Genomic DNA, 12,678 nt, shown 5'->3' on the forward strand with positions numbered 1-12,678 from the left:
ATATTTGGTGCTATTTTAAACTATGCTTCTAGCTGACTAGTACTGAATTAAGATGATTTCAGTTCATATCCTGCACTTTGGAACATATAACCGGCAAATTTGAAGAGATAATGGACTGAGAGTTTCCGCTGAAAGACACTTTATAAACATTTAATTTTGCAGCAAAAATAATTTATCAGAGGGCAGTGATGAGTTCACAGAAATTGATTCATTCTTCATGTAAAAATGTACATTCATTAATAATCTTCCGGTGAACAGCATCATCTGGTAAAGCTTCTCCATTCATCTTATAGGTTGGTTACATCAAGTATAATATTCATGGTACCTCTCCTTCAGAATGCACCACACACACTGCCTTTGCTTTGCCTGAGGCCTTTAATTAATGTTGAAAAAATATATAGGACTTTTAGTTGGTTTGTAAAGATGGTAGGCTATTCTGGAAATAGCCAATAATAAAAATTCAGGAAAGAAAGAAAGAAGATGATGAAGAAGAAGGAATAAAAATAATTTTAGCCAAAGAACAACGAAAACATTTCACATTTAAGTATTCCTTTAAAAAAAATAAAAAATAATAAATAAATAAATAAATAAATAAATAAATAAATAAATGTGGAATCTTTAGTTTGAGGTCCTCTCTTCGGTTGATTCTGTACAGGTGATTGTGCAGGGCTGGTCTGAGATCGGTGTTTAAGGTTTAATGATGGTCAGATGCTCGGTCACATGAGTGTGTGTGTGTGTGTGTGTGTGTGTGTGTGTGTGTGTGTGTGTGTGTGTGTGTGTGTGTGTGTGTGTGTGTGTATCCGGGTATCCGCAACTTCCCTCATTCGGCTATGGGAAGTCCAACTCATTTCCACGAATCGGTTCTTTCGAACACTTTCAAAGATTCTGATTTCAAAACAATTCTCATCGGTTCTTTTACGTCATTACGGCTAGTCTTAAACTTTATTTTGTTTATTGCTATTTTTCCAAATGAAATGTAATAATTGTTTATCGTTATGTATTTTTGCGTTGTAGTGTACCAGTTTAGCAGCTAAGATCCAGCTCAGAATGAAGTAATTTTGAAATTTATAAAAATTAAAAACATCTTTCGGGTGAAAACAAATACGTGAATTTATTAAAACGAAGTGCTTCGTAGGCTATGTGTGTTGATTAAACTGCCATACAATCAAGCTGTAAACAATCTCATTGAGTCGTTCAGACCAGTTTTGTGAATCTGTTCAAACAATTCAAACTCAAAAGATCCGACTCAGAAGAACGATTCTTTACCAACCGGACAGCGCCATCACTCAAGACTGCATTAAGGCTACATCCATCTTTCTCTTAAGCTAGTACACCGGTAGTCTTATTTTCTCACAATGCCTTTCTCTGAATTGTATTTTAATGTGGATAATGGTTATCTGGAGGGGCTGGTGAGAGGTTTTAAGGCTGGTATTTTATCTCAGGCGGATTATTTGAATCTCGTTCAGTGTGAAACTCTGGAAGGTGAGTCCAATGTGTGTGTTGGCTGCTAGCTGTCCGTCTTCATTAGCGACATTTCCACATACAGTTACGTGTCTCTACTGACATTTATCGTCGTTTAAAGATGCAAATCCGAATTGCGGTGGTAACTCGCTGAGAAATAGCCACGTAACGATAGCACTGCTAACGTTAATGATATTAGCACAGTTAGCATGTTTCTTTAGCCACCTTTCAAATTCCCTTCAGTAGGTGAAGATCAGTTTTTGTGTCACTATGTATTCCTCATTTTCCTAATATTAAGTAAACATTTGAAGTCCTGTGATTTTTAAATTGTTACTATTCACTTCTAGCATTTAAATGTACATGCTAACTGTGCTGCTATCAGCTACATTACACATTCAGTGATCTGTTTTCTGAGCTGTTTTTACGCGTTAATTTTAAACGATCGTACGCAAATGTTTAGAGCACGGCTCTATTTTAATTATGCACAGTATGTAGTACAATATCGTTTTTGTAAGGCATTGGTTAAACCTGACTGACTGACGGGTTTCTGGGCATCATTATTTTTCAAATGTTGTGTCGAGTAATAGATGCGGAAGCTTTTATAGCAATGATCAAGAAGAACAGTAAATGTTTACGTTTTTTTATATACATATAAACGAAAGATGCAGGTTTCATTTGAGGAATGATAGTTGATGATGCTGGTCATGTGATATGTTATGACGTCAGTTCCGGATTCTCCTTCAGCCAGCGCTCATGATGGCAATATACTGGAGTATGGAGAATTTATGAATTTGTATGATGTACCGCTGTCGGCAAGCTACCCGAAATTATTTACAGCACATCTTTACTTTAATTAGAGAAAAACACAATTATACCCAAACTTTTATTAATACTCAACTTTTATAGAATTTGCCTTCCTGATAAAAATAAAGCAGTTAATTCATAATATATTTTAAACATCTCCCTAGATTAAATTTTTGAGAGTATTTACTGGAGAGGAGCATGGTTATACTCTGAGAAATACTGCACTTCTAGCAAAATCAGAGTTGCTACTTTTTTCCCTGATATTTCCAACTTGCGTGCATCTTGTAAAAATTGAGGGAGAAACTTAATATATTACATCAGTGCAATCAGATACATTCCCTGGCAGGAACCATGCTATTTAGTTTACTGTTTATGCCTTTTTTTATCGCACCTTTTTTATTCAAACTGCCTAGATTTGAAGTCTTTCTTGCTGAGATTTCTCGTACTGTAAAAATCTTATAACTCATAAATAATAATAAGAATAACAAATTTATTGAGGATTATGATCTTTCTTACTGATTGAGATGCCCTTTGTTTACTTGTTCAACCTGTGGGCATTATATCATAATATTTCACACTTTACAATAAAATTTGTTGTTTCAAAATAACCCAGTTTTTTGCATTATTTAAATTAAAGCAATATTTTTTTTAGACGTTTAATAATTTTATAGCTAATTCTGTCTCTCCTTTAAGAATCAATGGCAAGTGACTCACTGGGAAATTTTGTCTGTGTTTTAGGGAACTGGAAATTATGTAAAAACAGTTCTGAGATGAATATAGAAATCACTGCCAGAACACAAGCCTTTAACACTCAAGAATGAGGTTTATATTTATTTTTTGAATCATTAAGGGTTTTTCTTGTTTTTGTTTCCTCAGACCTGAAGCTTCACTTGCAGAGCACGGACTATGGAAGCTTCCTGGCCAATGAAGCCTCTCCCCTCACTGTCTCCGTCATTGATGACAAGCTGAAAGAGAAGATGGTGGTTGAGTTCCGGCATATGAGGAACCAGTCCTATGAGCCTCTGGCCAGCTTCATGGATTTCATCACGTGAGTGCGGTCAGACATCAAAGAGTATAAGCGAACCACACTTCAAATTCACACCGCATGCGGCATGATACTGAGCTCCTGTAATTTACAGAAGTATTATGTTCGGTGAATATTCATAGCCAAGAATATTTTTGTTTGCGTTCGCTGCCATTTTTTTTACTTATTCACTTTTTGTGTTTCAAAATACTTCACCTCTCAGGAGGAGACATTATTAAGCTCTTTTCCATCTTACTGCTTTTTCAGATACAGCTATATGATTGACAACGTCATCCTTTTGATCACTGGAACTCTCCATCAGCGGGCCATTTCAGAGCTGGTGCCCAAGTGCCATCCACTTGGCAGCTTTGAACAGATGGAGGCCGTTAACATCGCCCAAACTCCAGCAGAGCTCTATAATGCCATCCTGGTGGATACACCTCTTGGTAAGACAGTCTGATAATGAAAAATTCACACATGATTGACATTCACTGCAAGTTTTGTAGCCAAAGAAAGTCAGTGAGTTGCGAATCTTGTCATTATTTTTTGAGCATTCAGAAATTCTGTGAAACAACTCAAAACATGTTCTAAATAATGCCAAGGTGCTTATTTCTACATCACAGTTAATGGCTGTGTCTGTTTGTTTCAGCTGCTTTCTTTCAGGACTGCATCTCTGAGCAGGATTTGGATGAGATGAACATTGAAATCATTCGCAACACTCTTTACAAGGTCAGCCTTGTGATGGAAGATACTGGGATGTAAATCTTAAACATTCATTAGGAATTTTCCTATGGAATTAGGAAATTTCCCAGCCTGCTGGTTTGTCTATGTGTGGGTAGTGAACTTTAACACTGTATGTAAGGGGGAAGTAATTTTCTGTATAGGCACATACCAATATCTTATTAAATTATAGTGTTATAGTGCTGTTGACAAGGAAAAACTATACTGCTCATTAAACCCTTTTCTTTCAAGATTCAAGATTTTTATGCATCACATACACAGTTATTCACACAATATTACTTTCTGTGAAATGCAATCCTGGTCAGCTTATTTAATTTGAATATGAATAGTAGATTAAAAAAGCTAAGATAAAATGAACATAAGAAATGATAATGGAAAAATGAATAATAATAACAACAAAAAAATAGCAATAAGGTAGGTTGGATTAGAAAATGCTAGGCATGTTACCTGCGCAATATATATATATAATGTCAGTATTACATCAGTTATCATTATATCAGTTGTTCTATAAATGATTATTTATTTATAAAGGCCTTTAACTAAGAAATCAAGAGCTGTAGTTGATCTCCTCTCTGTGTCTCCAGGCTTATCTAGAAGCTTTCTACAAGTTCTGCACTTCACTGGGTGGCACGACCGCAGATACCATGTGCCCAATTCTGGAGGTGAGTAAACACCTGTGAAATCAAGAGTAAGGACCTTGATTCTAAAATCTGATTCTTTTTTTAATTATTATTATTGTAACTGACATATTTCAGTTTTAAGAATTAAAGCAAAGATTTGCTTTTGTATCAGTTTGAGGCAGACAGAAGAGCTTTCATCATTACCATTAACTCCTTTGGTACGGAGCTCTCCAAAGAAGACCGAGCTAAACTCTTCCCACACTGTGGCAAGCTCTACCCAGAGGGTCTTGCACAGCTAGCCCGCGCAGATGATTACGAGCAGGTCAAAGCTGTGGCTGAATACTACCCTGTAAGTATCTGTGTAGACCTTAATGAGTTTAAACTAACGTTTCATCATGACAGCAGGATTACATTAAATGACAGCATGTTCATTTTGGGTGAACTGTTCCTTCAGAGTTGTTTTGATGTGAAGTTCACATAGCGTTTGTTTCTGGCATTTTTGGCCACCAAAATGATTTGAGGATTAACATGAGTTCATGCTGCTTCAGGAATACAAGCTTCTCTTTGAGGGTGCTGGTAGCAACCCAGGAGACAAAACCCTTGAGGATCGCTTTTTTGAACATGAGGTGAGCAAAAGTTTTTACATGGTGAAAGAGAGAGAATGTTACTGCATTGAAAGTCATAATTCAGTGATGTTAGCAAATGGCTCTGTTTGAAAGTTCTCTGCTAACAATAAAATGCGGGTTATGTTTTTGCAGGTGAAACTCAATAAGCTGGCCTTCCTGAATCAGTTTCATTTCAGCGTGTTCTATGCCTACGTCAAGTTGAAGGAGCAAGAGTGCCGAAACATTGTGTGGATTGCCGAGTGTATTGCCCAAAGGCATCGGGCTAAGATTGACAACTACATCCCCATATTCTAATGGTACATAATATCAGTCTTGAATAGTGATCCACATGGCATGTATTAACTGTGCTCTGTTATGCTAAGGTTTGAAAATGATGATCCTGTCTCCTCCCTGTTTCTTGCACTTTTCGCCACTCTTACATTTCATTGTGATTGTCTTTATTAAAGTTAAGGATCATTCGTTTTTGTTTGACAGACAGAACAACGCAGTTGCATTCCCCCTCCACCCTTAGGATTTTTTAAAGAAAACTTTTAGTAAAGTAATGTTTTTTTTTTTCTTCATGATGTCATGACTGTGAAACCATGTCACCTGGCAACCAGTCACAGCCCATTGCAAGTGAAGGTTCCAGGGAATTAGCAAAGTTAACGTGCAATGCAAAACTCAAGACATCTAATTGTCATACTCTTCCTGTGATCTTCCTGCTAAGAAAACATGCATTCCATTATTATCATTCATGCATTGCATACTTTTTCAATTAATGTACATTTTCAGATTATAAACTCTCTGAACTCATGGTCTCCCAGTATTCACATCTGATGAGTGTTAGAGAATCACTGGTAATTACACAGTGAGCCTTATTTTAATAAAACACAAGCAGAATGAATTTCCGCGTAAATCGTATTCAATTGAACTGCGTGGTTACATAAGAATGGAATTATAATTGATTTACAGAGTAATTGTTTTGCTTGTGTTTTACTTATAAGGAACAATGGGATTATCCTTAATAAAAAAGAGAATTGCTGGGAATTAACATGGAAAAAAATGTTATTTTGTGTGTGTATAGATTCTTCACTATGTCTTGTTTGTTAAAATGAGAATTGTGTGCTATCCATTTGTAAATTAGTGCTAAAATTTGTGCTGACATAATTTATGGAGTAGCTCATATTTTATGATTCACAGCTGAATTAGTGAGGTCAAATAGATCTAATATTAAGAAAGACCTTGCAATCAGCTAAATCTATTGTACTATTGTAACCATGTTGTCTGTATTTTAAGTGATCTAAATGAAATCTACATATATATATACACTATACAAAAAGTAATTCTGTGTTTGTGTTTTTTGAATTTTGTCTTTCATAGAAAAAAGAAACAAAAACAGCCACTGTCGAAGTTGTACAGCTACAAGAATATTGTAATTGTACTGTAGTTGCATTATTCACCGCCAGATGGTGCAAAGAGCCCAATCATCCTTCATCAATGTACTGTATGCAGTTTGCCTTGGACTTGACATTTTAGCTACAGCATAAGCTTCAGAATTTGAACTTGCACTTTACTACAGACAGACATTCTGCTGAACAAAAGGATTTACTGTACCTTCTGACACAGATGTAAGATATTCATTGTAATCATAATTAGGCAATGGCTTTGTGCTATTTTGCTGAGAAGTTTAAGCATGTGATGTGCTAGTTGACAGGAACATTAGAGTCTGCCAAAACCCACGATAGGCCTCAGGGGCTAATGATGCCATGTTTGCATTAACTCTGTGTAGCTCTCTGTACTCTGCCAAAAGCTAATCTGTATCTAAACATGTGAACGCCTTGCCAGCCACTTACCGACAGAGCTTTCAGTTTTTTGTAAATACCTGACTTGGTTTAAACATGCCGTTGAATGACTGGTTATCTGTGTTTCAAATCCATGGATAAGAAATGGTCCTAGGGCTTAGTGATGTTCTAAACACCCACGCAGTACACGGAGTTTTGTATTTCTGTTTGGATGAACATCACTTTTTTTATTGTTTTAGGGGGGCTTTGGATCACTCCCTGATGACCCCATCCTCACTCTTTCTATGTGCTAAAACATTAAGATTCAGGCCTCATTAAAAATGCTTAATTACTGCAAACAATCGCAGCCTTTTAGTTCTGCAGTCCTTTGGACCTTTTGCAGATCAGAAGACAGAAAAGGGCTTGGAGTCCAGCGATCTTTGTGAATGCAAATTATCTTAGCAGCCATCTCACTGCAGCCAAAAGAAGAGCACAATGAGGTTAAACAGAGTTTATACACTTACAGGTCATGGTAGTACTCCTGGAAAATGCATAAAACTTTCAGATGCCTCCAGCTGTTTTCTCTCATTCAGTATATAAATATGCATGGTTGTTATGACCTATGTTGATGTTGAAATATTACTGTTGACTCCATCATAATGCTATAGTACTGATTGTGATATTCCTCTTTTTCATGTTCACCAAATAGCAATTAAAAAATGTTTTTAGTTTAGTCAAATCTGATGCAGTTCAATATATATAATGGAAGCCTCAAACTTCAGTGAAATGAGAAAATAGTAACTAAAAGTAATTACTTTTCTGGTTGCATGTGAATTTATGGAAGAGTGTCATTTGAATTAGGTGATATATGTTGCACAATGTTTCTGTTGTATCGTCATTCGTCACACAAGTATCTAGGAACACCAGCTAACCTCACTCAGCCTTATGTCATTCGAAACCAGCATGACGCTCTTCTGTAGAATGCGAAGGAAGTGCCAAAACTGGTATTTCTTCAAAATAATTTATTTTGTGTTTCACATAAGAAAGTCATACAGATTTGGAATGACGTGAGGGTGAATATATAATGATAGAATCTTCATTTTGGGGTGAGCTATTAATTTAAGTTCATGCAATGTTAAAAGTATAGTAAACAGTATAGTAACCAGTCTTAGACATACATCTTATGTCACTGAGCCTTTAATAGCATGTTCACTAATTGGATCTGGATCCCTGCAGTTGAGCAGGGTGATGGCCTCCACCCTCCTCAACACATCCCCACAATTAGTGGTGAGAGGCTGATTTTAAGATGATTCAGAGAGATTCCTCTGGTTATTTTTTTGCTGATACTAGGAAATGTAGTTTTAGTTTTTTTTAGTTAGTCGCCATGTGTTACCACTGCCCAGAAGGACAAGCATTTGGTAAGCTTTAATTAGATACAGAAATAAGATGATATTTTGAGAGTATGGGAGGCAACTGTGATACAGGACACTGTCAAATGCACACTGTCACCTGCTATAACTGGCAAAACGCTCACACTGGAGATGCAGGTTCAAAGACTGGATTAATTTTTGATGACTTGTGGATTTGGTGGAGAAGGGAAAAAAAGATCGATGGAAAAATGGGTGTAATGTTATGTCTACATATTTGTGGGTTCCTTTGCTCTAGCAAGAATTGGCCCTCTGGTTGCACAAGCCACACTGGGATTTGACTGGCATTATTACAAGTGCACTGGGCAGCTCCATCTCCATGGGCTTTTTCTTTGACAAGAAGAAATCTGTTGGAAACCAGATGAGCAAATATAGCCTGTTAATGATCCTTTTGTTGTCCATTGTCAAGTAGTGAATGAGAGGAGAAGTCGAGGGCTGATGTATGCAGACTTGTACCCAGTGACCTCCACTTACAAACAGAGTGAAACAAAAGCGACGTATAGGCATCCTGAAACATGAAAACGCTGCAACCTTTGTGTCTGAATGGGCGGGAACTGCTTTACAGTCAATGCACATGAACTGACATCACAGTCCCATGCTTATGCAAAGCTGCGAAATCTTGCATCAGATAACGGGCGACATTCTGCGAAAGTGAACATGAAGAGTAGCATCATTTAGTTCCGCTATAATTACTCAAAAACTGTAAATCAAGGTTGTGACCTCATTTTCAGTAAGCCACTGGGAGAACGTAGTGAGACGCCATTACAATTAGGCTATCTTTGCCAATCCATTATTTATTTGTATGGATGAAATGAATGGTATTGAGGATTAAGACTACTGTTTTGGATGGGCATGTGTGTCCTGTGGTATCCTAAGCCCCTCTGTGCCCCTCAACTCAGTTTGGACATCTGACAAATGACCCTGTGGTCCAGCCCCATGTCCTACTGGCAAGTGCTGTGAATAAATACGCTATACATTGTGTCCCACAGTCCAGGAAGAAAACAAACAGACAGTGTCACAAACACAATGGCCTTTGAAGAGCAAACGTTAGATAGCATTTAACTCATTCAAGAAGCTTTACAAATGGTCTTGTGAATAAAATACCTTGGAAGTGGGGTCTCATTCTTGAGGAAGGAAACTCTGCATTTTGGGCATGAATATTTCAGGTTGTTTTTACACTTTAATATTTTTAGAAAATGTTTGCTGCTTAACTTAAAATTAATTTGAGTTTTAGAGAAAAAAAGTATTAATTATATAAGTATATTTTGAATACATAGTTAAAATAATTTTGTTAATATCACTTTTGATTCACACATTACAAAAAAAAAAAATACAATAGTAAAATGATAATGCAATTTTTTATACTTTATTATGTCTTTCAAATTAAAATTAAAAATTTCCTTTAGAGACAATATATATATATATATATATATATATATATATATATATATATATATATATATATATATACCAATAGTCATTCCTAATTTTTCCTTTCTCTTCTATTCACCTTTTTCCCCTTTCTTCCATTCCTTTTGTGATAATACCCACCACCAACACATAAAATAATAATAATAATAATAATTAGAACAATAACAATTACATACAAAAACACTTGTACATACTGTGCAAACAGGGAAAATAAATAAAAAATGCAAAAAAAAGAAAAATGCACAGACATTCACATATTCATATCAAACTCTTATAATGACACCTAATTCATAGTAATTTAAATAATCTTTTTAAAACATCAATTAAAAATAACATTAAATAAATAAAATAATAAATTCATAAATTAAAAGGGAGGCAGATAATGCAAAATTAATGAATATAATTATAATCAAAATAAAATTCTAATTCAAATTGCTATTACCTCTTAAATGTTACTACTTAGTCAATATTGTCCTATTTTGTGTCAATTTTTTTTCCAGGTCTTCTTTCTCATGCTTCATCTTCCTATGATTAAATGGACAGAAAACGAACAGCTGAGAGGAGATTCTTAGAAACAGACATATGTGGCCGTTCCTTGAAATCTGTTATGGTTTTGGATCTAGTTCTTTAGCCTAGTGAGTCTGGCCAGCACAAACGTTACCATTTTCCATCACTCCAAGTATGCTTAGTGTTAGGAACTTAGTGTGTTGATGTTGGCAAGCGTCCTGTGCTGGATTTTAACATCTGCAGCGCTGAGACAGTTTACAGCACTCCTCGCTCCTGAGGGGATTTGGCAAATGACACCATGGCCTTAAAACCTGTGGAACACTTGCAGGTTTTTAATGCTAAGCTTTTAAGCAGACTGAAATTTGTAGCAAGCACCCCAGTCCCTCACATTTTTTAAGGTTAACCATAAAATCAGTTCTGCATACAAGCACTGCTGACAACGTAAAGTGTTACAATGGAAAATCCTGCGGATAGTCTATGTACGGTGAATAAGACCAGCTGTGAGGTAACTCTGGATGGGCCTACAGTGTTTATTTATGTTAGTGGTGTGTTATTGTTCCCTTTTTGAGTGGCACAATCTCCTGCCCTGTGTCCTAAAATCCTGACCACCACCCAAGAGTTGACGTGTGTGTGAAACATTTGTGAGTTTCTTTTCCCTTTTTTGAGTAATTTTCCTTTTCAGATTTGGCTGAACTCTTGCCTCAGGACACCACTAGCAATATTAATCTGAACGCTTTCTCAGAGTGTTCTTTGCTTTTCTTTCTTCTGTGCCAAATTTCTCAACTTTAGGACACTGGGTCCAGTATCTTGTTTAATTTAGGCCTTTTTGCTATGTTAACTAACAGTGGCAGTATGGAGAGCAGTTAATGATGGGACAGTTGATGCAGACTTGAATTTGCATTGCATTACCTACATGAGCACGACATCTCAGCGTGTCAGAACGTAGTCACTACAAATGGTTTTGTAACCAAGATATCTTGGTAGTTCTTCATAATTGATAAAAGAAAACGTCATTAACAGTTCTCATGAACATGTCAGGGTTTTTCTTTCTGATTTCATTAGAACTTTTTTTTTCTTTCTTCTTTGTACATTATAGTGAAATGTTACATCATCACTGTAAATAATTTTGTACTTTGTGAAAAAAAAAAAAATCTGTGTGATTCCCCTTTAACGGAGATGTTCCCTTTTTTAGTTTTGTGTCCCAAACAACACCCCACCCCCAACCCCCACCCTGTGAAAGCACGTACAGTAATAGACTATGGCTCGGAGACCATGAAGAAGATTTATTTTTTTCTTGTGTTGATGTATTGCCTTTTGAAACAGGAAGTTGGCGCTGGACACATTGTCCCTAACAGCCTTTAGTTTTACATCACGGTCTGGCAAAATTGCACAAGACAGCTTGGTTGGACAGTCGATGGTTGGGAAAGAAAAAGTTGATGATGTATGAAAGTTTGTTCTGAAAAAAAAGACACAATGAACAGCAAAGAGTTTTTTTTTTTTGAATGATGAATGATTTTCTGATAATCACACAAAGTGCTGCAGCTGGGAGCAAGGCTGAGCGTACTTTTCTCTGTTTATTACACAAGTGACACTCATATTTAGTGTTTACTTGCAGGGACCATTTGGATTGTTTAGGAACAAAGTTCTCATCAATTATGAACCAAGTGCTGCTTTGTTAATCACAGGACCCAATGTGATGTGGTGTGTGACAATGTGTCCCATTTATTCCTTATTATGTTTCAGCTATCAAAGAAATTCCACACTGCTCTTTCCAAAAACAATAAATGCAGTTAATGAGATAAACATGATTACCAATTAATCTCCCAGGATTCTGACCTTGCTCCAAAGGCTAAGCTTCTCAATTGTGGGTATTTTGAGCCAATGCCCCTGCTCTCTGAATGTCCCGATTCCATGAAATTTGAGCAGGCTTAGTTCTTGGTATAACTTTTACCAGGAACTGAGCATTTTGTGCTCTGGTCAAAAAGCTTTGAAATTAATTCTATTGAAATGTGTCAAAGTCTCAAAGATTGAGACTGAAGCCATTGTAGATCTGCTCACATTTGGCTGAATCCTCAGTTCAGTGTCCAGAGTTTCTCAAGTAGAGACTGTGATTCATAACATGGTCAGTTGGACCATGGCATAACAACAGCCTAATTAAACTACTCTAGGTAAATGAATAAACAATTGTGGCTTTAGATAAATTGAAAGTACCTTTTTTGAATGGTTAAAATGTGCATTTTGGAAAATTTATACAGAAAAACTATTGCAACGAAAGAT

The 12,678-nt window shown here is 36.2% G+C and overlaps 1 protein-coding gene across 1 annotated transcript; it reads left to right on the forward strand.

Moving 5' to 3' along the window:
• Nucleotides 1-1,257: 1,257 nt before the first annotated feature.
• Nucleotides 1,258-5,572, forward strand: LOC109051617 (V-type proton ATPase subunit d 1). The gene is made up of 8 exons (XM_019069117.2): nucleotides 1,258-1,482; nucleotides 3,142-3,313; nucleotides 3,557-3,735; nucleotides 3,939-4,018; nucleotides 4,615-4,692; nucleotides 4,823-4,999; nucleotides 5,199-5,276; nucleotides 5,409-5,572. Exons 1-8 carry the CDS (start codon nucleotides 1,356-1,358, stop codon nucleotides 5,568-5,570), a joined length of 1,053 nt encoding a protein of 350 aa, XP_018924662.1. The 5' UTR covers nucleotides 1,258-1,355; the 3' UTR covers nucleotides 5,571-5,572.
• Nucleotides 5,573-12,678: the final 7,106 nt, after the last annotated feature.

The sequence above is a fragment of the Cyprinus carpio genome, chromosome A7, assembly GCF_018340385.1.
Source record: "Cyprinus carpio isolate SPL01 chromosome A7, ASM1834038v1, whole genome shotgun sequence".
Classification (NCBI taxonomy): domain Eukaryota; kingdom Metazoa; phylum Chordata; class Actinopteri; order Cypriniformes; family Cyprinidae; genus Cyprinus; species Cyprinus carpio.

Coding starts and splice junctions, on each gene's coding strand:
- LOC109051617 (XM_019069117.2), top strand. CDS start 1,356: ATGCCTTTCTCTGAATTGTATTTTAATGTGGATAATGGTTATCTGGAG. Junction 1,483..3,141: donor TCAGTGTGAAACTCTGGAAG/GTGAGTCCAATG, acceptor TTGTTTCCTCAG/ACCTGAAGCTTCACTTGCAG. Junction 4,019..4,614: donor TTCGCAACACTCTTTACAAG/GTCAGCCTTGTG, acceptor CTGTGTCTCCAG/GCTTATCTAGAAGCTTTCTA.